Source organism: Macrobrachium rosenbergii, chromosome 51 (genome assembly GCF_040412425.1).
Source record: "Macrobrachium rosenbergii isolate ZJJX-2024 chromosome 51, ASM4041242v1, whole genome shotgun sequence".
Lineage (NCBI taxonomy): Eukaryota > Metazoa > Arthropoda > Malacostraca > Decapoda > Palaemonidae > Macrobrachium > Macrobrachium rosenbergii.
In genome coordinates, this window is record NC_089791.1 from 70,780,497 (window position 1) to 70,801,460 (window position 20,964).

The 20,964-nt window shown below is 48.2% G+C and overlaps 1 protein-coding gene across 1 annotated transcript in view; it reads left to right on the forward strand.

Annotated features, from left to right (window-relative positions):
• The first annotated feature begins 2,817 nt into the window (after positions 1-2,817).
• The window catches only part of ND-SGDH (NADH dehydrogenase (ubiquinone) SGDH subunit), a 94,822-nt gene continuing 76,675 nt past the window's right edge, over positions 2,818-20,964 (forward strand). Inside the window, exon 1 of the mRNA XM_067095695.1 lies at positions 2,818-3,098. Within this exon, the coding sequence (XP_066951796.1) occupies positions 3,020-3,098 (79 nt within the window). The 5' untranslated portion in view covers positions 2,818-3,019. The remainder of the gene's footprint in view (positions 3,099-20,964) is intronic.

Below are 20,964 nucleotides of genomic sequence, written 5' to 3' on the forward strand. Positions count from 1 at the left end.
CCTCTTACTGGGAGTGGGTTTCTTGCGTCGATATGCACTTGGGAGTGAGTTGTGTGGGTCCGCTAATGATGCTGGTGATCTGCCAATGAGAGTCAGCATGCCCGAACACTTTGTTAAAGCACCGTGTTTAGTTCGTTAGGGGTGGGGGTAGTTCATGGAGCCAAGACTAGGTCACTGTATGAGTCCGCTAATGGCTCCAGGAACCACTCCGGGGTCACCACTGTAAGAGGTGCTAAATAATGAGCAGGTGGACATGTACTGCTGGTTTATTCAGAACGCAGGCCACTTATAAAGCGGCGTGCGGATGTCACACAGAGGAATACAATAGAATACAGGTGACCCGAGGTCAATTACTGTTGGTATTAATTATAATAGGTAAATACAAATAACATAAAAGGTAAGTTAACAAGAACTGACACAACAATATTCTAACACATGTGCAAAGAAAACAGGTGCAAATGAATTAGTAGTAGATATATATTTACATAGATAAAATGTGGCTATTTTTGCTTGACCCAGTCTCGTAGGAGAGTCACTGTAGAAAATGGGCGGTTCACCACAGAAAATCCGTTGAGCAGGGACTTTACAATCTTAAACAGACTGATACTGATCAAACATTTCTGGTTTAGACTGAAAAGTTCTCTTTAGTGAATATAATTGACCCAAGGATTTTCTATAACCTGTAGGGGTCTGGCATCGCTCTTAAATGGTAAATCAATCGTATATTTGTTATCAGTTTTTACAATAGTTTCCCTGAAATGTTTGATTGTTGCTTGATCGCTACAGGATTGTGCATCCCTCCCAGTGCTGATCGTATCTAAAGGCCACAATCTAGAAATATCCTCATCATCAAGAGGATTTACAGAAGTAGTGATTCTCTGGCAAACTATACTTTGTGTACTTATTACAGACCTTCCATTTTCATCATCACTTATATCATTACAAGCCCAATTTGGAATAGGACCAAAAATAACAGCACCAGCTGTGCTACCAAGCAAACATATCTAATCAAGTCCTCAAGTGGCATGGTATAGGGATGAGGATCTGAGTTCGGACCTCTGGGAGGAGCTGACGGAGGAGGATCTCCCTCGACAGGCTGATCTCAGACTGCCTGCCACTGCTGTTGGTGCCGGGGAGGGTGAGGAGGTCCTGGATCACGCCCGACTCCATGATGCTCGGGTCATGCCGCGGGTTGGTGATGAGGTTGAGGGCACGGGCAGCCCTCTCGGTGATGGGCAGGGAGCAGGTCTCGATGAGGGATGTTTTCAGGTGGCGGTAGGTGAGGGGGCATGCGGCAGACACCCACGGGATGAGTTTCCTGTAGACCCCCTCCGGCAGGGCGTTGATTACTGCATCAGCTTGCAGCACCTCGTCCGTGAGTCCCACCAGCCTGAAATGACCCTCGACCCTGTAAAGCCAGGTGATGGGTTTCCCTGTGTGAAGGGCGGCAGCTTTATGGCGAGAGCAGCTTTTGTTAGTACCGCCGGGCAGGGCAGCATGCGGGCGTGGGTAGCGGTGTGGAGGAGCATGTGAATCTTGGCGCGGGGGAGGGCGTGGGTGATATGAGCGGGAGATAAACGTCTGAGTCCGTGAGGTTTGGGAGGGAATGTCCGCGTCCATGCTCACTCTAGCCCTCTTAATTGGAGTGGGGTACTCGCGTCAATACGCACTTGGGAGCGCGCCGTGTGAGTCCGTTAATGACACTGGTGATTTGCCGATGAGAGTCAGCATGCCCAAACGCTGGTTACAGTGCCATCATTAGTCCATTAGGGGCGTGGGGTAGTTCGTGGAGCCAAGACTAAGTCGCCGTGTGAGTCCGCTAATAGCTCCGGGAACCACTACGGGGTCATCACTTTAAGAGGTGCTAAAGAATGAGCAGAAAAAAAGTTACTGCTGATTTATTGAGGACACAGGCAGTTTATATAGCGGCGGACTGACGTCACGCCAAGGAACACAATGAGAACCAGGGTGACCTGAGGTCAATTACTCTTGACAATAAATTCAATGAATAAATGCACTCTGAGTTACAAAATTGGACAGTGATCAAGTTGACAACATTCTGATACATGAGCAAAGGAAACATATGCAATATAAGTTAGTAACAGGTATAAATTTACACAGATTAGTTTGGAAAATTCAGTATGGCTGCTCCTGCTTGACCCGCTACTGTAGGAGCGGCATAGAAAACGGGTCGTCATCATAGAAGACCCGCTTAACGGGGACTTTACAAACGTACTAAAGAACTATCATGGTGGAGGTGGGTTAATGCCGAAGCTAAGTACAAGTTCCCCGCTCTCGACGGGTAAATAAAGTACACCAGACTCGGCATTGATTTCTACCTCTCTTGATAGCTCAGTGGTAACGTCGACTGGAGTTGCTGGATGCGTATCTGTGTAGTGGGATCGAGACTCGGCAGTGCCCGTCCATTTATCACTTATAAAATTCTCCTTCGGTGATAATTCCCCATCGGGATATTCCCGAGGCAGTGTGGATTTGATATTAAGCGACATTCGTAGCTTCATGATTGTAAATAAATCACGGTGTGATGAAAAATTTATATATATATATATATATATATATATATATATATATATATATATATATATATATATATATATATATATATATATATATACATATATATATATATATATAATGTATTTAAATGATTTCATAAAGTTTATTAATCTCTTTCCTATTTTGTTATTGTTGCAATAAATCCATGATATGAAGTGATGAAATAGGAGGTTGATAAAATATTTCTCATTAAATTTCCCAGGAAAGCAAAGATGAAAACAACTCTTAAAATCGTCTCCCTATACAACTAAGAGAAAAAGAAGACGGAGAAAGAAAATTGACGAAGGAGCACTGTGACTAAAGTGGAAAAATGAAACGTGCCAAGTTGCAAATGATACTGCAACAATGAGCCGTTGCGTAGGTTATTCGTTACTACTACTAATATTGTCTCCACAAGACAACATTGCTGGCGGACATTTTACGAAGGTTATCGTCTGCAAACATGACTGTGTTCAGTTCTTTAAGGGGTGCGGGAGTTCCTATCGGAAATGCCCTCCGTGCTGGAAATTACATGGCGATCAGTAAGTAGTATTATTTAATCTTGATAGGTGTTAGTGAACCTAATCCTTAAAATTTAATTGGCCACGCAGTGTTAAGGCAGTCCGTGGCTATTCCAGCCGGTGGCCCTTGGACCTAGGCTAAAGCAGGTTTGACCGAGCCAAGACGTGTACAAGGAAGGCCCTGAGCATGATCGCCACGATCGAAGTTTGCTCAATTCCTGCCCTGCTGCCATTACCTTCATAAGTTGCATTTTTAGTTTGCTTATTCAATGCTCCCGGAAATAGCCTAAGACTAGGTGAACCATTGCAAAAGGAGGGCTAGCCTAAGCTGAGTGAATTGTGTAGTCTTTGAGCCTTCTCGGTATCGATCCAAGACACATGAGCCTAGTAGGCTAAGCGTAATGATGTGACAAGTTCAGCCTCAGGGATCTCATTTCACCGTCCCAAACTCAGCGAGGTAAAACCACAGGGTAGGCTAACTCTGCACAGACTACCCATTACCTTGGAAGTTGATTTTTCGTGTACTTTAGTGTTGCTGACGAAGGAGGTGGTGGTGTTTATTGTCGGTCGGTTATCATTAACCTCTTATCTACCCAACATGTCGGGGGGACCCTTTGGGAACGCGGGATTTTTGGTGGGGGAAATCATTGAGATAAAGACCAGACTGCCATGTTGTCGTTAGCCTGTGGAATGGTTCCGCAAATGCGCGATTCAGTAGTGAGCCTTAAGTTCAAGAAGGGATTGGCTAAGGAAACAGTATAAAAGGAACTACTGTATACAGATAGAACTAAGCAGGAGGTCTGGAAATTGATTTTTTTACAGTATTTTGGTTGCTTATCAAGAATTTACTGTTATTTTTTGTCAGTTGACTGTAAGTAACCTGTAATTAACCTCAGAAGTTGTACACTGGCTATCCTGGAATGCTATCGCGTATGCGCAGTCCTATAGGGGGAGCTTTTGGTTTACTTCACCAGGGGATTCAGTGCTCTGCCCCCCGACTAAGTAACACGGCCTGCTAGGTTAGGGTATGTAGGGTTAGTATAGTTCCTTTTATAACAGGCTTCCTTAGCCAATCCCTTCGTAAACATGTGGCTCCCTGATGACTTGCACATGCGCAGAACCATTCCATATAACAACAACATGGTGGTCTGGTCTTTCTCCCAATGTTTCTAAACTCCCTCGTTCCCAAAGGGTCCCCAGCCATGTTGGGTAGATATGAGGTTAATAATAGCTGACCAACAATAAACACCAACAACATGGTGGTCTGGTCTTTCACCCAACATTTCTAAAACTCCTCGTTCCCAAAGGGTCCCCAGCCGTGTTGGGTAGATATGAGGTTAATAATAACTGGCTGACAATAAACACCACCACCTCCTTCATCAGTAACACTAAAAGGGTATTTCTAAGTAATAGATACACTGTGGGTATTTAGCGAGAAATTGCAGTTTCTTATAGTATTTTGGTCGCTTATTTACAATTCAACGTTTGTTCCGACACAATATACAAACCCTCAGTCCTTTACATTAGGGATTACTTTCAGGCGTAGGCTGGAAACGGCCGTTAAACTCTTGAGCAAGGCTGGTTAGGCAATAACTACCTCCAGGTAGGTGGGGATACCCGCCTGCCTGGATGTAAACATTCCAGTTTGCTTTTGGCCGTCATGCGTTGCTGACGTGTTTTCGTTCTCTCTGCCTGACTTTCATTAAGCTCTTCTTATTTGTATGAGGAAAGAGCCCGGTGGGATCTTTCTGTATTTTTCTTTATATACACGTGTGTTTGATATTTGTTAATACAAACCCACGATTTGTGATAACCTTGCGTAAGCCGTCGTTCCCTGCCTGTGTCATGGGTTTGACGACCAAGGGCATAACTGGAGTAGCGTAACCAAGTGGTAATGCTTCTCTCCAGCGGCCCTTTACGTAAATACTGAAGGCGCCCCTGTACTTTCAGAGATATAGTTTGGGGCATAATATCTTCACTCCCCTACATCCATCGGGACGTAAGAGTTAGTTCCCTTCTTGGGCTTCCGCCCTCCGTGTGTAAGGGGCATTACTATTTTCATCCTACTTATGCTGAGTGTTACTCGCCGCCTGCGCTTAGAGATTTGCGGGCCGAGTGGGAGGTTACGGGCGTCGTCGATAAGTTCCGCTTCCACGGCGCCCTTGGTGGCCTCCCCTCCGTCCTTTTTTCTCTTCCCATAGGTTCTTCCTTCTCCCCTTAGTAGATCTCTCTCCTTCGCCCTCTTCGCTCGCTCGTCGGGCGAAGACCTGGGGGGTGGGGAGCGATTGAGCGACCTCGTCTAGAGTACCTCCTCCTGCTGCGTAGGGCTGTTCCCCTTGTAGCGGGAGGAGCCTCCCTCTACTAATCATCTTTGTTTTTCTTTCAGGTTGACAGTGAGCATCGCAGACACAGCAGTAGTTGGCTGGATATATCAAGAATATCTTGCATGAAGCAGTCCCGACATTCATTCAGTGTTGCTTCGGGATCGACCATGATACCTGATTAGATGACATATTTCCACATCGGGATTGCTCTGACTCTGTTCCCGCCGATGTAGATCAATCGCTGTCATTGCTGGTTTTCATGTATGCTGTTGCAATGCTTCCTGCGTATCTGTGGTCCATCTGCTCCTGCTGTTCCCTGTGTTATGCTCTTGTCAACTCGATGACAGTCTCTGGGCTGCTCTCCTGGTCTCCTGTCGCAGCCGCCCTGATCGCTCCTGTCGCTGCTGGTGACTTTCAAATGACATTCTGTCCGTTGCAGTAGCTCTTGCCTTCCGAACCGCTAACGTAGCTCCTGCATCGGATGTCCTGATCGTGCCCGCTTCTTCTCCTAGTGATCGTGTAGGGGGGCCGCTTCCGTTGTGTTCCTGCCAGCTGCCCTGGAGGTTACGATGTCTGCCATCCTGTAGAAGATGTTGGTGTGAAAGGGAAGGAAGTCGCCTTGTGGAAGTGACGTTCCTGGCCGTTGCATAGCTCCTGCTCTCCGAACCTTTGCCGTAGCTCCTGCATCGGCTGTCCTGATCATTCCTGCCGCTTCTGGCAGTTGTGCCCGCGGCCGCTTCCGTGCGTTCCTGCCAGCTGCCCCAGAGGTTACGATGTCCGCCATCCTGTAGAAGATGTCGGCGTGAAGATGTAGGAAGTGGTCCTGTTGAGGTGATGTTCCTGGCCGTTGCAGTAGCTCCTGCCTTCTGAATTGCTGCCGTAGCTCCTGCATCGGCTGTCCTGATCATGCTTCTCCTGGTGGTGGTGTCCTGGCTGCGTCCGTTGTGTTCCTGCCGGACTACCCTTGAGGTTACGATGTTTCGTGTCCACCATCCTGTAGAAGATGTCGGAGTGGAGGTGAAGGAAGCCGTCCTGTGGAAGTAGCCGCCGTCTTCTTCATCTTATCTTCGATTTCGTCTTCTGCTGCGTCTTCCCTTCCTCTCCTGAGGTCCAAGGGGGTCCCGAGAATCGGACAGACCTCCATCGGCCGAAGGAAAGGAATGCTGCTTCTTGCCCTTGATGCCCTTGGACGTCTAGGGACTGCCTCCTTCCGAGGAGGCAGTGGGTCTCTCGTTGGCTCTTCCCGACCTTCGGGTTAGGAAACCGATTCGCATAGCCCTGGGTTTTGTGTTTCGGAAGCCGTAGAGCGCGCAGAGACCTCAGTTTGCGATCCCGTTCCCGAGTCTTAGAGGTTCCGCCTCTAAGATGGGGCTGCTTCGGGCGCTCGTTCGCGAGCCGCTCGAGTGCTCGAGATTCTATGGAATATCGAGTATCCCGATCTGGTCTGAGAGATTTTCCTGGGCCCAGTTCGGGAGCAGTGCGAGAGAAAGGCCGAGGCACCCAGGTGTCTTGGCTCCTCTTCCTGCCAGCACCGCAAGCGCTCCCTGAGTGTTTGCCAGTGCTCGGTTGGGTTCCCAGCCTGGTGTCTCGATCCTGTCGGTTCGAACACCAGAAGAAGCAGGAAAGAGATTCACTTTGGGAGTCCTGTGGGACTTCTAAGGGACTGACTCTCTTCTGGGAGACAAGTTTTGTTGGCTCGTTGACCGATTCGCATTCTCCTGTGGGATCTTGCGTTTCTGGGGGCGCAAGAGCGCTGCCTCTCGAGGCCACGCCCTCGTTGCCAGTCTTGGAAATTCTGCATCTAAGACTGGTTCTGTGCTTGGCTCTTTCAATCTATTAGGAAACAAAGCAGCCGCTCCCAATTTTCAGAAGTCTCGTGGGTAGCTCGAATTCTATGAATCACGAGCGCTCTCCTTACGAGAGGCACAGGACGAGAGAAAGTGCCGAGACACCCAGGTGTCAGTTGCGGGACACCCAGGTGTCTTGGTGCCAGACGCCAGGTGTCTGATACTGCCCGCCAGCTGCTTTGGTTGCTCGGCTGGGCTTCGTTTTGTGTCTCGAACTTTAGGGTTCGAGCATGCAAGATAGCAGACACAGAATTCCCCTTTGAACCTTCTTCTCGAGGGGCCTCGGCCTTGAAGGAATTTAGAGTTCGGGAAACTAGCAATTGTTCACAGCAGACGAGTCCGGCCTGCCCAGTTTTGATTGTGTTCGCGAATTGGTGGCCGGCTCGGCCCTGGTCGCACTTACGAGACTGGCTTGGCTCGGCTTGCCAGACTGGCTCAGTCTCGGCTTGGCCCCAGTCGGCTCTGGCACGGGACTGGGTTGCCAGACTGGCTCGACTCACTCGACTCGACACCGGCTTCGACCTCGGCCAGCAGACTGGCTCGGCTCGGCTCGCCTCGCCCTGCCTGCCTCCCAGTCCGCCGCATACCGACCAGCTGGATCGCGTTTTCTCGTGATCGGCTCGGCCCTACTCGGCCCTACTTTTTTTTCAATTCGGGTTCTTGGCTATGTTCAGTGAACTTTTTGCTCTTCCCAGGAAAGCGCTTTGCCACGGCACAAGTGCTCTTCTTTCCCCGTGTGGCAGTAATCACCTTCGGTTGATTATCGCCACGGTCCGCCCTCCTGCTTATCATACTGGCAGGACAGGTAGGGATACTCTTTTTCTCCTCACCTGTTCTCTTCTCCTCTCGGTTGTTCCGAGAGGCACGAGACGGACAGAGAGAGCTCTGACGAACTTTTCTTTCGGAGTTCGGCTGCCTGGCGTGCTTTGGGTATCGGTCCCCCGATTCTCTCGTATTATAACCAGGTAGCCGAGGAGGGTTTCATGGGATCTGTCAAGGTCTCCCTCCAAGGGGAGAGGTACAGGAGTTTCAAGCATCGGAAACAGCGAGGGTCTTCCTCTTCAAGTTACGATCGTCCCCGTGTTCTCGGAGAACTTCGCGCTGATTCGTCGGTGCGAGGATCCCTGGGACAGGACCGCGGCTCCCCCAATGAATAACCTTCATCACTCGCAACCCTTGCAGTTTCCGAGGGGCTGAGAGTGTCAGGGACCGCCGTGGTCCTGGCTTCCAAGAGCGTTCTCGACCTGATGAATTCTTTTCTTCGAAGGAGTTAATTCAGGTCGAGACACCAAGCTTCCACCCCTGCCTCGACAGAATATGAATTCTTCTTGCCTTGGAGGGTCTTGCCGACTGCAGTTTTTTTGGCAATTCTGGTGCTAAGAAGAAGTACTTTGTCCCAATTCGGATCTCCGGTTTTGTAACTCCTGAGTTGGCTCGATCCTTGGGAATGAACCTTTACTTGGTTCTGCTTTTCTCTTTCGGAGATTTGCCAGATACCCCAGTAATCAAGGTTCCCACCAGGGCACTGACTTGTCCTTTGGACAATGGCCAAGAACTTTAGGTCTTAGTCATCTCAACTCGACCTTGAGTTCAACCCAGCCCCCCTCAACTCCTTAGCTAAAAAGTCCTAGGCTTCAGAAGAAGATTACAACTGCTGATGCCTGGACGAAATGATACTTATCGAGTCTCTGGAACTGGCAGCGACATTGCCGAGACCTGGGAATGGATTCCTTCAGGAGAAGTATCTATTTCCCTTAGGTCTCGGCAATTCTTTCCATCGAACTTTCATCCCACCACCTCTCCTGTGCTCCCGATTCGGGAAATGCCAGCCGGCTAGAGCTAATTGCCTCGGTACCCTGTCATCTTGCAGAAGCTTCCCCATGGTGGAAAATGGAAGTCTGCTTCCTTTTTCCCGTTCTTTCCTCTCGATGTATGAGGAAAGAGTTAGGCTAATGCTTGATTGAAGGAACTCTTTGAATATGCTTGCATATTCCCCTCACATCTTGTGTCTACTTACGGATTCACAGATTGAGGAATAGGCGCACACTGGTAAGACCTTGTCTTGAATTTGTGTGACCGAGACGATTAGTACCTTCTCATCACCGTCCTGGGCTCAGGGCAGCCTTTTGGCCGTCCGAGAATTCAGGATGGGTTTTGCGGCACTCACTGGTTTCGTTGAACAACAAAACCACAGTAGTGGCATTTGTCGACAAACAGGAGGCAATCGTTTTTTCCTCCTGTTTCATCTCGACATTTGAAGGTACTCGAGTGTTGTTTTATTGCACACTCGACAGCTCCATTAACCAGATGCATTCCTGGTGGGGGTGTATTGGAAGGCAAGCCTGGCCTCGGGTTTGAGTGATCGGGACGGAACATGCTGCTCACTCTTTCTTCAGGAAGATTCATGCAGAGACTGCTGGACTGAGAAATCCCTACCGTCCTTCTGTTGCCTCCTGCACACACAAGTCGGTAGTGTTTTTCTCGCTCCTTCATACCAGACCAGGGGCCGCTCTGTTGAGGCATGCTGTCTTTTGGTGAAAACTCGATATCGACGTTTTTTCCCTCCGTATTTGTCCGTTTCGCTAGGGGTTCACAAACATTGCTCACCCCGAGTTACAGACAAATACTTGAAGACTTCGCCTTCATCCAACCTGATTGCCGAGGCATCGAGAAGAATTCGCTTGACCCATCCTCCTGTGCAGCTACACAAGAAGCGGTTCTTGAGGCAGTACATCCCTGTGTGTTCAGGACTGGGAGACTTTCCAGCTTTCCTTGCAAGCACAGGCTTTCTCGCCCGAAGATGGCAACGGATATAGCTGGATATCCCTTGAAGTCCTCTGCAACACTGTCCCAGGGACTGGATCCGTCTTGCTGGTGGTGTCATTGTCGGAACTTCTTCTCGGTTCAGAGTCGCTTGTCAAGTCTGGACTTCCTCGTCTTTCTCTGCCGAGGGCTTGCTTCTCTCCCTTTCATTTGTGAAGAACGTCAAGGCCCTTGCGACCTAGTCTTCTATCTGAAAAAACTGAAGAGCCTTCGTCTCCTCAGTCGAGAGTTAGCTACGGATGAGAAGCTTCTTCAGTCATGCTCTCCCAGGGAACTGTTTCCTGGGTGGCATGTGACTCTCGTTTAGGGTTCCTGTCCGTGCTCTGCATGCGCCCTACGAGAGTCGTCGGATAGAGATATGCCTCTTAGGTCCATCTCTCATCTTACCCTGGCCTTGGCATAGAAGATGGAAGAACAGGGATGGGGATCATACCTTGACTCCTTCTCGGATGTCGTAGGTGGACTCCGAATCCATTGGCATCGACTGTCGGGTTCGAGTCCTTCTTGTTCCCCTCCTCCTTGGACTTTGTATCGATGATCCAGATCATTCGTTACTTTGTCCTATTGGGAGCTGTGGCACTTTCGAAAGGTTCGACATTCCTAACCTGGATGTCGTCAACGTTTTTCGCTAGTACTGTCTCTCCCAAGGAAGAAGTGTCTAAGGACACATCTTCCTCCTGACTTCGTGAAGCGATCAAAGGAGGTACTTGGCAGCTGATGATGACGACGATACCGGTACCTTTCACCCGAGAGCTCACGAAGTCTGATGGCTTGGTCCATCCCTCGCATTCCGGAAGAATATGTCGGTACCACAGGTGCTGAAGGCGGGTGTGTGGTCCCAACAGACTACCTTCACCTCCTTCTACCTCCGGGATGTTGCACACAAGTCCTTGGACACTTTTTCCTTGGGTCCTGTGGTGGCTGCTCAACAAGTTGTGTAGCTTATCCAGCTCTTCTAAGGGACAGGTTGCATCTCGCCTATGTTGTTGGTTGTGATTGGGAGAATGAATGTTGAGTGACTGGCCTCTCTTCTTTCTCCCCATCCTGGCTCTCTTCCCACGGGCAGGGAGCGGTCATGCCGTTACAAGCTGGACCGGGCGATCGAGGCAGATAAGCACATAACGGGAGCTCCGTTCTATTTCGTTCAGGTTAATCAGAAGCAACCCCACTCCTTCCTCTTGCAAGGGGAGGAAGGAGACCATGACTATAAGACAAACCCAATGCTTGTATTTGTTTTTATTGTCATCCGACGTCAAATTCTTCCTAGCCTACTTTGCATGAATTGACGTTTCTCTTTCATGCAAAGGGACCCAGAAGTCTGACAACTGATCCTGCAGTTTCTTACAACCCGATCTTTTGTCAGAGGCAGTTTTTTCCATTCCTCGCGCTCTCACGACCAGGAAGGGAAGACAAGGTGGTGAACTCCAGTCAGTTCAGAGAGACTTTACTCAGATTCCTCCCTCCAATCAGTGAGTCTCCTAATGTAAAGGACCGAGGGTTTGTATATTGTGTCGGAACAAATAACAATTTTTAAAAGTAAATTGTATTTTCCTAATGAAAGAGGTCCTTTACACTTTTGCCCACTGTCAGCCATATATATAGCTGTATTCTCCGAAGGTCCGAAAGGCAAATTTCAAATTTCGCGGCACACGCAGTGGCCGGTCAGGTGGTTAGTACCCATTCCCGCCGCTGGGAGGCGGGGTATCAGGAACCATTCCCATTTTCCATTCAGATTTTCTCTGTCGCCGGTGTTGTCAACAACTGTTGTCTGCACCTCCGCCATAAGATTTGCTTTTTCTAGATTACTGAGTATCTCATTGTCTTTTGGTATTTTGACTTTGGATCGTAGATCGGCATACGCTTTTTTTTGACTTTTCTTTGGGTTTTGATTTAGATTATCATTATGTCTGGGTCCAGCTCTGCTAGTTACCGTGCGTGTGTGATGTCTGAATGTAAGGTGAGGTTGCGAAAGCTGCGGTTGACCCTCACACTATTTGTTCTAACTGTAGGAAGCATATATGCATGTTGAATGATAGGTGTGATGAATGTGCTTCTTTGTCTGAAAATGAATGGAGAGCGTATGATAAATATGTGAGGAAGTTGAGCGTGATCGACTGAGGAGGTCTTCCTCCAGGAGTGCTTCTCTTTATGGAAGTGTTGATGTCGGCCCTAACTCCCTGTACCTTTAGATCCTAACCCTGTGGTTTTGTCTCTCCTGCCCTGAGATCGTGCCAGTGGAGACTAATATGCTTTCGCTATGATGGAATCGATTCGTGCTTTAGAATCTAAAGTGTCAGCTCTCCAAGATAAGTGTTGTGAAGTGACTAGTGCCCCCAGTGCAGTGGAGGGGGCGTCAGACCCGCCCCATCATGCCTCTAGGCCTGGACCTCTGCTGGACTCCCAGGACTCAGGAGAGAGCATGTCGAAAGCCGAAAGGAGGGTGACGGGGAACCCCACGGTCTGGCGTCCCTTCGGCAGGTCCTGAAGACGTTTCCCAGGCTGCCCAGGCTCGATCTCGTGTTCGGGTCCTGAAGGACTGCTTCTCGTCTTCTGACACGTCCTCCCCACGCAGGGGTTGGAACCGTCAGATAGACTCTCGCCCTCTTAAGAGAAGCTTTAGGGAGGAGGACGCTTCACGTCCTCTCTCTCCTACTCTGTGCTCCTCGCCAGAGTTTGTGGATGCGTTTCCCCAAAGAAGAAGTACCGGACGTCATCCCAAGAAGACGTTTTGAGCGCCCAAGAGCTCTCCTTCCTCAAGAGAAGAGGATTAGGACGCCCCTCGTCCTTCTGCCTCTAGGTTCCGTGATTCTCCAGAGAGAGAGGCGCCACCAACGAGGACCCTTATTGCCTCCATGCAGCAGCAACTCTCCTCTTTCATTGCAGAGAGAGAGTCCAGGTCCCGTCCTCGTCGGAAGGATGTTAGACTTCCAGTGAAGAGATCTAGGCGGTCTCCTTCTCCTGCTCCTCGTTCGTCACCTTCGTCTGCTTCGCCTGCTCGTCGTGGAAGGAACCCTAGACTCTCGTCCCCAGAGGGTGTTGGGGAGGATCGTCTTGACGTCACCCCAGGACGTCCTCCCCTCCCTTCTCGTTCTAGACGTCATGTTCACCTTTTGTTTTTGTTGATGACGTTGGTCAGGCTTGGCGACGACCATCCGTCATGCTGCCAGACGTGACGCCGGCTGGGCGCTCAAGAAGCTCGTCATGCTGCCAGACGTGGCGCCCGATGGACGTTTTTGACTCCCTTCAAGACGCTCCACCTGCCGTTGCTGTCGGCTCTCGTGTGGTTCCTGGTTCTCCAGCTGCTTTGCACGCCAGTTCCTCTTCCAAGCAGAGGTCCCTGCGGCGTGTTTCCTCTCCAACTTCTCTCTGCTCTTCCCCGCCCGATGTTGGAGATAGACTCAGGGTCTCGGAGTCTGAAGATGAGTTGAAGGATCAGTCCTCGTCATCGGACTACCAGATCCTCGTCAAGCTGTTGAAGGAATTGTTTCCTGACAAGTTTCTGCCGGCAGTTCCTCTCTCCCCTCCTTCTCAACTGACTTCTTCTAAGTCTAGGAAAGCTCCGGGATTTCTGAAAATGACTAAATCGCTCTCCACTAAGCGGGCCTTCAAGAAAGTCCATTTGTGGATGGACTCCGCAGAAAAGGCTCAAGGAAAGTCTTCTTTCGCCCTTCCCCCTTCAAGACTCTCGGGAAAAGCGATGTGATGTGGTATGAGACCGGAGAAGACTTAGGCTTACGTCTTCCTTCCTCATCTAAGGAGACTTCGCCTCTCGTTGATTCGAGTAGGAGGGCTCATCTGTCGACGGCCAAGATTCCCTGGACTCTTACGGAGATGGACCATCTTTTGAAGGGCCTTTTCAAGACGTTAGAAGTTTTCAACTTCCTTGACTGGTGTCTTGGAGCTTTGGACATTAAGTCTCGGAGTCAGGACTCGATCTCCTTGTCGGACCTTTTGAGCGTCTTGTCTTGTATGGACAAGGCGGTCCGAGATGGTTCTGACGAATTGGCCTCGCACTTTGCAACTGGAGTGCTCAAGAAGAGGTCTCTATTCTGCGGTTTGACACAAAGTCCGTCTCCTTGGCACAGAAAGGAGAACTGTTGTTTGCTCCCCTTTCCAATCATCTTTTCCCGGCTTCGATGGTAAGGACATCGCTGCAAGCTTGCAAGAGAAGACCACACAGGACCTGTTGGCTCAGTCATCGGCGCCCTGCGGTTCCTGTGACCTCGACGACGTCAAACCGTCAACATTCTCCCAAGATGAAGAAGCCCTTTCGTGCCGGAGCATCCTCAAAGCTTTCTTCTCGAGGAAAGAACCTCTCGAGAGGTAAAGCCCTTGCTAGAGGTAGGGGCAAGAAATGATGTGATTCTCCTCCAGATACCGGTGGGTGCCAGGCTTCTTGCGTTTTCCGAAGTCTGGAAAGTGAGAGGGGCAGACAGTTGGTCCCTTTCGGGTTTTAGAGAAAGGATACAAGATCCCTTTCCTTTCTCCCCCTCCCTTAAGCCTTTCGCCCTTGGACCTCTCCGTCCAGACGGTCCAGGAAAACAAGAGATCCTATACGACCTGCTGCAGCAAATGCTCGTCAAGAGAGCAATAGAACAGGTCTTAGACCTGATTTCCCGGGCTTCTACAACAGGCTGTTCCTGGTCCCGAAACAGTCGGGAAGTTGGAGACCTGTGCTGGATGTCAGCAGCCTGAACCTTTTGTCAAGCGAAAGAAACTTTCAAGATGGAAACGGCGCAGTCTGTTCTAGGAGCCTTAAGACCTGGGGATTGGATGGTATCCCTCGACCTTCAAGACGCGTGCTTCCATCGCATCTTCCGATACATCCTCAGTCAAGGAAGTTCCTGAGGTTCGTCTTGAGGGGAAAGGTGTATCAATTCAGAGCTCTTTGCTTTGGCCTGTCCACAGCTCCCATGATTTTCACCGTCATCATGCGGAATGTAGCAAGGTGGCTGCATCTGGCAGGCGACGTGTGTCGCTCTACTTGGACGACTGGCTGATTCGGAAAGGCCATCGAGGGAGAGGTGTCTGGAGGATCTTCAAGCAACTTTAAACCCTGACGAAGGAACTCGGCCTGCTGGTCAACTTCAAAAGTCACACCTGACCCTCAACGCAGTCCATCGTGTATCTGGGGATTCAGATGGACTCAGTGGCTTTTCGGGCTTTTCCGTCCCCCGAACGTCAACAGCTGTGCTACGAAAAGTCCTGGCCTTCCTAGGGAAAGAAACCTGTTCGGTGAGGGAGTGGATGAGTCTGCTGGGGACCATTTCCTCACTGGAAAAGTTTGTTTTCCTAGGGAGACTACATCTCAGGCCTCTTCAGTTCTTCCTGCAAGACAACTGGGAAGACAAGGAAAATCTCGAGTTGTCTCTCAAACTTTCCCTCGAAGTGAAGGAGCATCTCAGGTGGTGGTTGGATCCTCGAGGCTTTCAGAGGGCGTGTCTCTCAGCCTTCCGAACCCGACCTAGTGTTGTTCTCCGACGCGCCAATGTCGGGGTGGGGAGCAACACTGGGCAAGAGAGAAGTGTCAGGCATCTGGAGAGGGGAACAGGTGGCCTGGCATATCAATATGAAGGAATTAGGGGCGATTTTTTCTGGCCCTTCGATTCTTCCAAGATCAAGTGTCCGGTCGCACAGTCCAGGTGAACGCGGACAATACCACTGCTCTATCTTACCTGAAAAAACAGGAGGCACTCATTCTCGTTCCCTGTTCGTTCGTTCTTGCGAAAGAGATCCTGTTGTGGGCGAGTTCCAGGAACGTCTACGATCTTGACGAGGTTTGTAGCAGGCGTTCAGAACGTGAGAGCGGACCTGCTAAGTCGTCGTCATCAACTGCTCCCGACAGAGTGGACTCTGAACCAGGAAGTGTGCCAAAAACTGTGGGGTTTATGGGGTCGTCCCTTAGTAGACCTGTTTGCAACATCAAAGAACAACAGGCTTCCGCTTTACTGCTCTCCTGTCCTGGATCCAGGAGCAGTGTCAATAGACGCCCTTCTTTGGGACTGGTCTCGTCTGGACCTTTACGCTTTCCCTCCCTTCAAGATCCTGGGAGAAGTGGTCAGGAAGTTAGCGTCGCCGCAAGACACAAGGATGACTCTGATCGCTCCGTATTGGCCTTACAAGGAGTGGTTTCGGAGGTAATGTCGCTGCTGGTAGACTTTCCAAGGGTGTTACCTCTTCGTCCAGATCTACTCAGACAGCCCCACTTCGAACGATACCATCAAAACCTCTCCGCTCTCGGTCTGACTGCGTTCAGACTATCGAAATGCTGGCGAGAGCGAGAGGTTTTTAGGAAGCAGGTGGCAAGAGCGATCGCGAGAGCCAGGAGAACATCCTCGATCGCAGTTTATCAATCGAAGTGGGCCGTATTTCGGCAGTGGTGTAAACGCAGAGGGATTTCTCTTCCTCGACCACTGTGAGCCAGATTGCAGACTTCCTTCTTTTCCTTAGGGAAGTTCCGAAGCTGGCAGTCTCTACTATTAAGGGGTATAAGAGTATGTTGTCGGCGGTCTTTCGACACAGAGGATTAGATATCGCCAACAATACGGACCTCCATGACCTCATTAGGTCGCTTTCGAGACGACTAAGGTGCCTCAGTTTTTGGTTCCATCTTGGAACTTGGACGTGGTTCTTAAGTTCCTGATGCAAAGCCCTTTTGAACCCCTTCATGCTGCTTCTTTGAGGAACTTAACAAAGAAGACTTTATTTTTAGTTGCTAGGCGCTACTGCAAAGAGAATCAGTGAGATTCATGCGATATCTAAGTCAGTTGGTTTTAAAGGAGACGATGCAGTGTGTTCTCTCCAACCGTCTTTTCTTGCCAAGAATGAGAACCCGTCTCACCCCTGGCCCAAGTCCTTTGAATTGAAAGGTTTGGCGGGTATTCTGGGCCAGGAACCAGAAAGACTGCTTTGCCCTGTTCGGGCTCTAAAGTTCTACTTGAACAAGACTAAAGAGTCGAGAGGTCTTGCAGACAGGTTATGGTGCTCGGTGAGAAGACCTGACGTCCCCATGTCAAAGAATGCGCTGGCTTTCTTCTTGAGGTCCACCATTCAAGAAGCGCATAAGAGTTGTCAGGAGAGTGACTTGAACTTTTGAAAGTTAAAGCACATGAGGTTCGGGCTGTTGCAACGTCAGTAGCCTTTCAAAAGAACATGGCTCTGAAACGATATTATGAATGCCACCTTTTGGAGAAGTCATTCTGTGTTCGCCTCTCATTACCTAAAGGACGTAAGAACAGTGTATGAGTCTTGCTGTTCATTGGGACCTTACGTTTGGCTGGTACACTGATCTTGGGAGAAGGAGGCAGTACCCATCCTATCCTTTAATGTATGGTTAGGAATAGTTTTTAAAATTTTTGGTTGTGTTTTTATGGTTGTGGGTAGACTGTGGGGGCAGTCTTCCTTTCCTTAGTTTTTAACTAGTCACGATGTTTGGTAGGTCAGGTGGTTATTTTTGTCTCTTTGCTTCCTTCTTGAGGGCTACGATCTGGGCACATAGTGGTCACGTCCCGTTGACAGATCGTCTGGAACTCTCCAACCATATAGGTCTCTACACTCGTTGGAAACTCCAGTAAAGCAGACGCAGACTTGGGTGACAGTAATCACGAAGTCAGCTATGCTAAAAGGTAAGGAACCAAGATGTGTAATCATCTACATTGTTTTGTTTCTCAATCCTATGCTGTCTCTGCCCACCTCCAATGGTGCGATTCAGCTATATATATATCTGACAGGTAAGTTTCATGAACAAAATGATATTTTAATGATAAAATAAGGTTTGTTCATACTTACCTGGCAGATATATATATTCGTAGTGCCCACCCACCTCCCCTCAGGAGACAACGGCACTATGAAAATCTGAATGGAAAATGGGAATGGTTCCTGATACCCGCCTCCCAGCGGGCGGGAATGGGTACTAACCACCTGACCGGCCACTGCGTGTAAAGCGAAATTTGAAATTCTGTCGGACCTTCGGAGAATACAGCTATATATATATCTGCCAGGTAAGTATGAACAAACCTTATTTTATCATTAAAATATCATTTTTTCTTCAATTTTCCAAAACCATTATTGTCCTTTTTTTATTATTCATGTCAAGAAAGATTTACCTGGGATGACAAGGCAAACTGGAATGTTTATATATATTTTCTGGTTTAAACTGGATTGAGTTGAAGGGAATTTTTTCAAAAACCACCACAAGATGGTTTAAGGTGGTTTACCAAGAACGCCTGAAAGTAATCCATAATGTAAAGGACCTTTTTTGTATTCAGATTTTCTCTTGTCTTCATTGTCAACAATCCTGTTGTTTTTAGCTGTTGGTGGTAAACTTTTTCCACTAAGTATTCTGATTGTCAAATTTGACTTTGGCTTTGTGGATAGCTAGTTAATATTTTTTGAGACTGTTTTGATTTACAACAGCATTTCACTTGAACGATTTCTGGATCTATTGCGTTTCAGGGTGTGTGTTTTTCAGTGGCCTAAGGTGAGGATTTTTTCAAAAGCTTTTAGACCCTCACACAGATATGCATTGAGATGTTTTTTAAGGGGCAAAGAAATGTTGGATGATGCAAACCAGAGTTTAGTACTGGCCCCATTCTGATTGGAAAGTTACCGTTCTTACGCTCAAAGCTATTTTGATCAGTACGGGAGGTCTTCCTCCAGGAGTGTGTCGGAGGTGGAGTCAATGATTTATCTCCTGTTAACCCTACTAATGCTCTCCTTTCCTCAAGACTATTTTATAACCCTGTGAAGATTAGAAGGTAAGTTCTTGTTTTTTGAAGTTCATAGGTGATTGAAGTTAAACCATGGCGACCTCAAAAATTATCAAATTGTTAATGCATCCAAAATGTTATAAGAAACTGCCACTTTTGGAGCCCTATAATGCCTCTTTGGTCTATTAACCTGTTCGAACTCCCAGGACTTAGGAAAAATGGGCATGAGAATTTGCAAGTGGGTTATCTGGACCCCACGTTTGCTTAGAAATGGTTATACTTGCAGGCCTTGTTAACGCTGTCCAGGCTAGCACTGTGTTCGCACGGATTTCAGTTTTGGGTTATGCTCTGTTTTAAAACCTTGGTGGGGAAACTTCGGTTGGACTTTTTTTTCAAAAGCTTGAAGAGGACGTTTTATAACTTCATTGCCTTGTGAATAGCATTCTCAGGACTGGCCAGCCAGTCTTGCTCAGAAACATATCAGTGCTTGACCAAGAGGAGTCAGATAAATTCAGGAGGATGTTGAACGCCCCAGCCGCAAAAGAAGAGAAAAGTCCCTGTCCTCTTGGTGGATAGGAGCAGAGCAGGTCTCCTTCTCCCTCTTCATAACCATATCTAAGAGCAGCCCTTTTCCTGAGAGGGCTTAGCCTAATAGCCCACTTGTGTTTGATATTTACACTGCAGTTTAGAATATGAAGAAAGCAGCCTAATGAATTACTTAGGATTTGTCGCTATGCCAGTTAAAAGATCTAAGAGTGCTGTCAATGCTCCTCTCTTCGGGATGCACTTTTGCATCGTAGTAAAGGAAGTTCGCTACCAGGATCATCAGCCCCTAGTGCCAACTAAGTTTCATTGGCTTTTTTATCAGTACCTCCATTCATATGCAGCTCCCACCTTGCTAGTAACTCTCCAAACAGTTTCTTGATAACCATTTCCTGGTTTTCCTCCTGTTCGCTTTGAATGGGCAGGAGACCTACGCTATTCTCGCTTTTTCCTTCCATCACTGAATGACTCATTTAGGTCCCGCCAAGAATGAGAGATATTGACTTTCGCCAGGATAGCCAGGCATTTGTAAGACAGACGCCTCCCATTTGTTGATTTTTAAAGTGACACTGGTCATGTTTCATCAGGAGGAACTCCTGTACTTTTTCAAAATGTGCAGAACGCTGTCTAAACATGTTGTTCAAATGATTTTGCACCATTTACCCACGAATAGGTCTTGGGATGAATAAAATAAAAATCTTTGTTTTCTCTAGCCCGTATATTTTTTCTTCCTGTTGTTCGAATAAGAGGCGGTTTATATCAGAGTCCTTCTGCTGAATAAGATATAGATATAGTCTACTTTTCTCCCACTAAGGATTTTGAAGTATGCTTAAGAGTAGCTTTTTCCTGATAAATTTCAGGCCTTCTGCTAATGAAGGACTTTGCATTAGAATGGGAAAGGTGAGCTAAAGACCTTTCCACGTTTCAAATGAAGACTGGCTTTTGACTGAACAAAGTTCTTAGCAGGGTGAATCTTTTCTGATTGGATGGTCAGGAAGTCTTTTGGTGAAGTTCATCATTCGCTTACTATTGCAATAGACTCCCTAAACACCTGAATTAGCCCTGGTCACTGACCAATTGGAACTAGATCCCCATTTTTACCCACTAAATGGGTTTAAACTGTCAGCGGTATCTGCTTACTTCAGGAAAATCTTGTCAAATGAGTTTTTCTGAAACCGACCAACATCTGCAAGTCCCGGCCAGTGAGGATGAGAGGTTGCTTTTGTTCTTTCATGCTGTGTGGGTGTGTCCCACATCAGGCGAACTTTTTCATTTAGGGGAGCCCCCATTCAAGTTTTTGGACATCAGATCACGATTTGGACTGTTTTCAACGCATTTTCTCCTGGATGGATACTTTTTATTTTGATGGATTTGGAACTTTTGTCTCCGATTTTGACTTTGGGATCGTTACTTTGGATTCGGCTTTGGATAAGTCAAACAGCCGCTTGTGAAGACTTTTAGGATTGCTAGTGCCGATCTCTTCAGCTTCTTGTTTACATCTTCCGAAGGACAGAGCCTTCCAGATCTGTTGGAGATGCTGACGCTCATCGTCCCTTCACACATCCTGCAAACGGAAGGATTAGAAGCCCTCAAACACGATCGACATTCTGTTTGTGTTTTTATGTAGGAAGAACAGGTAGTA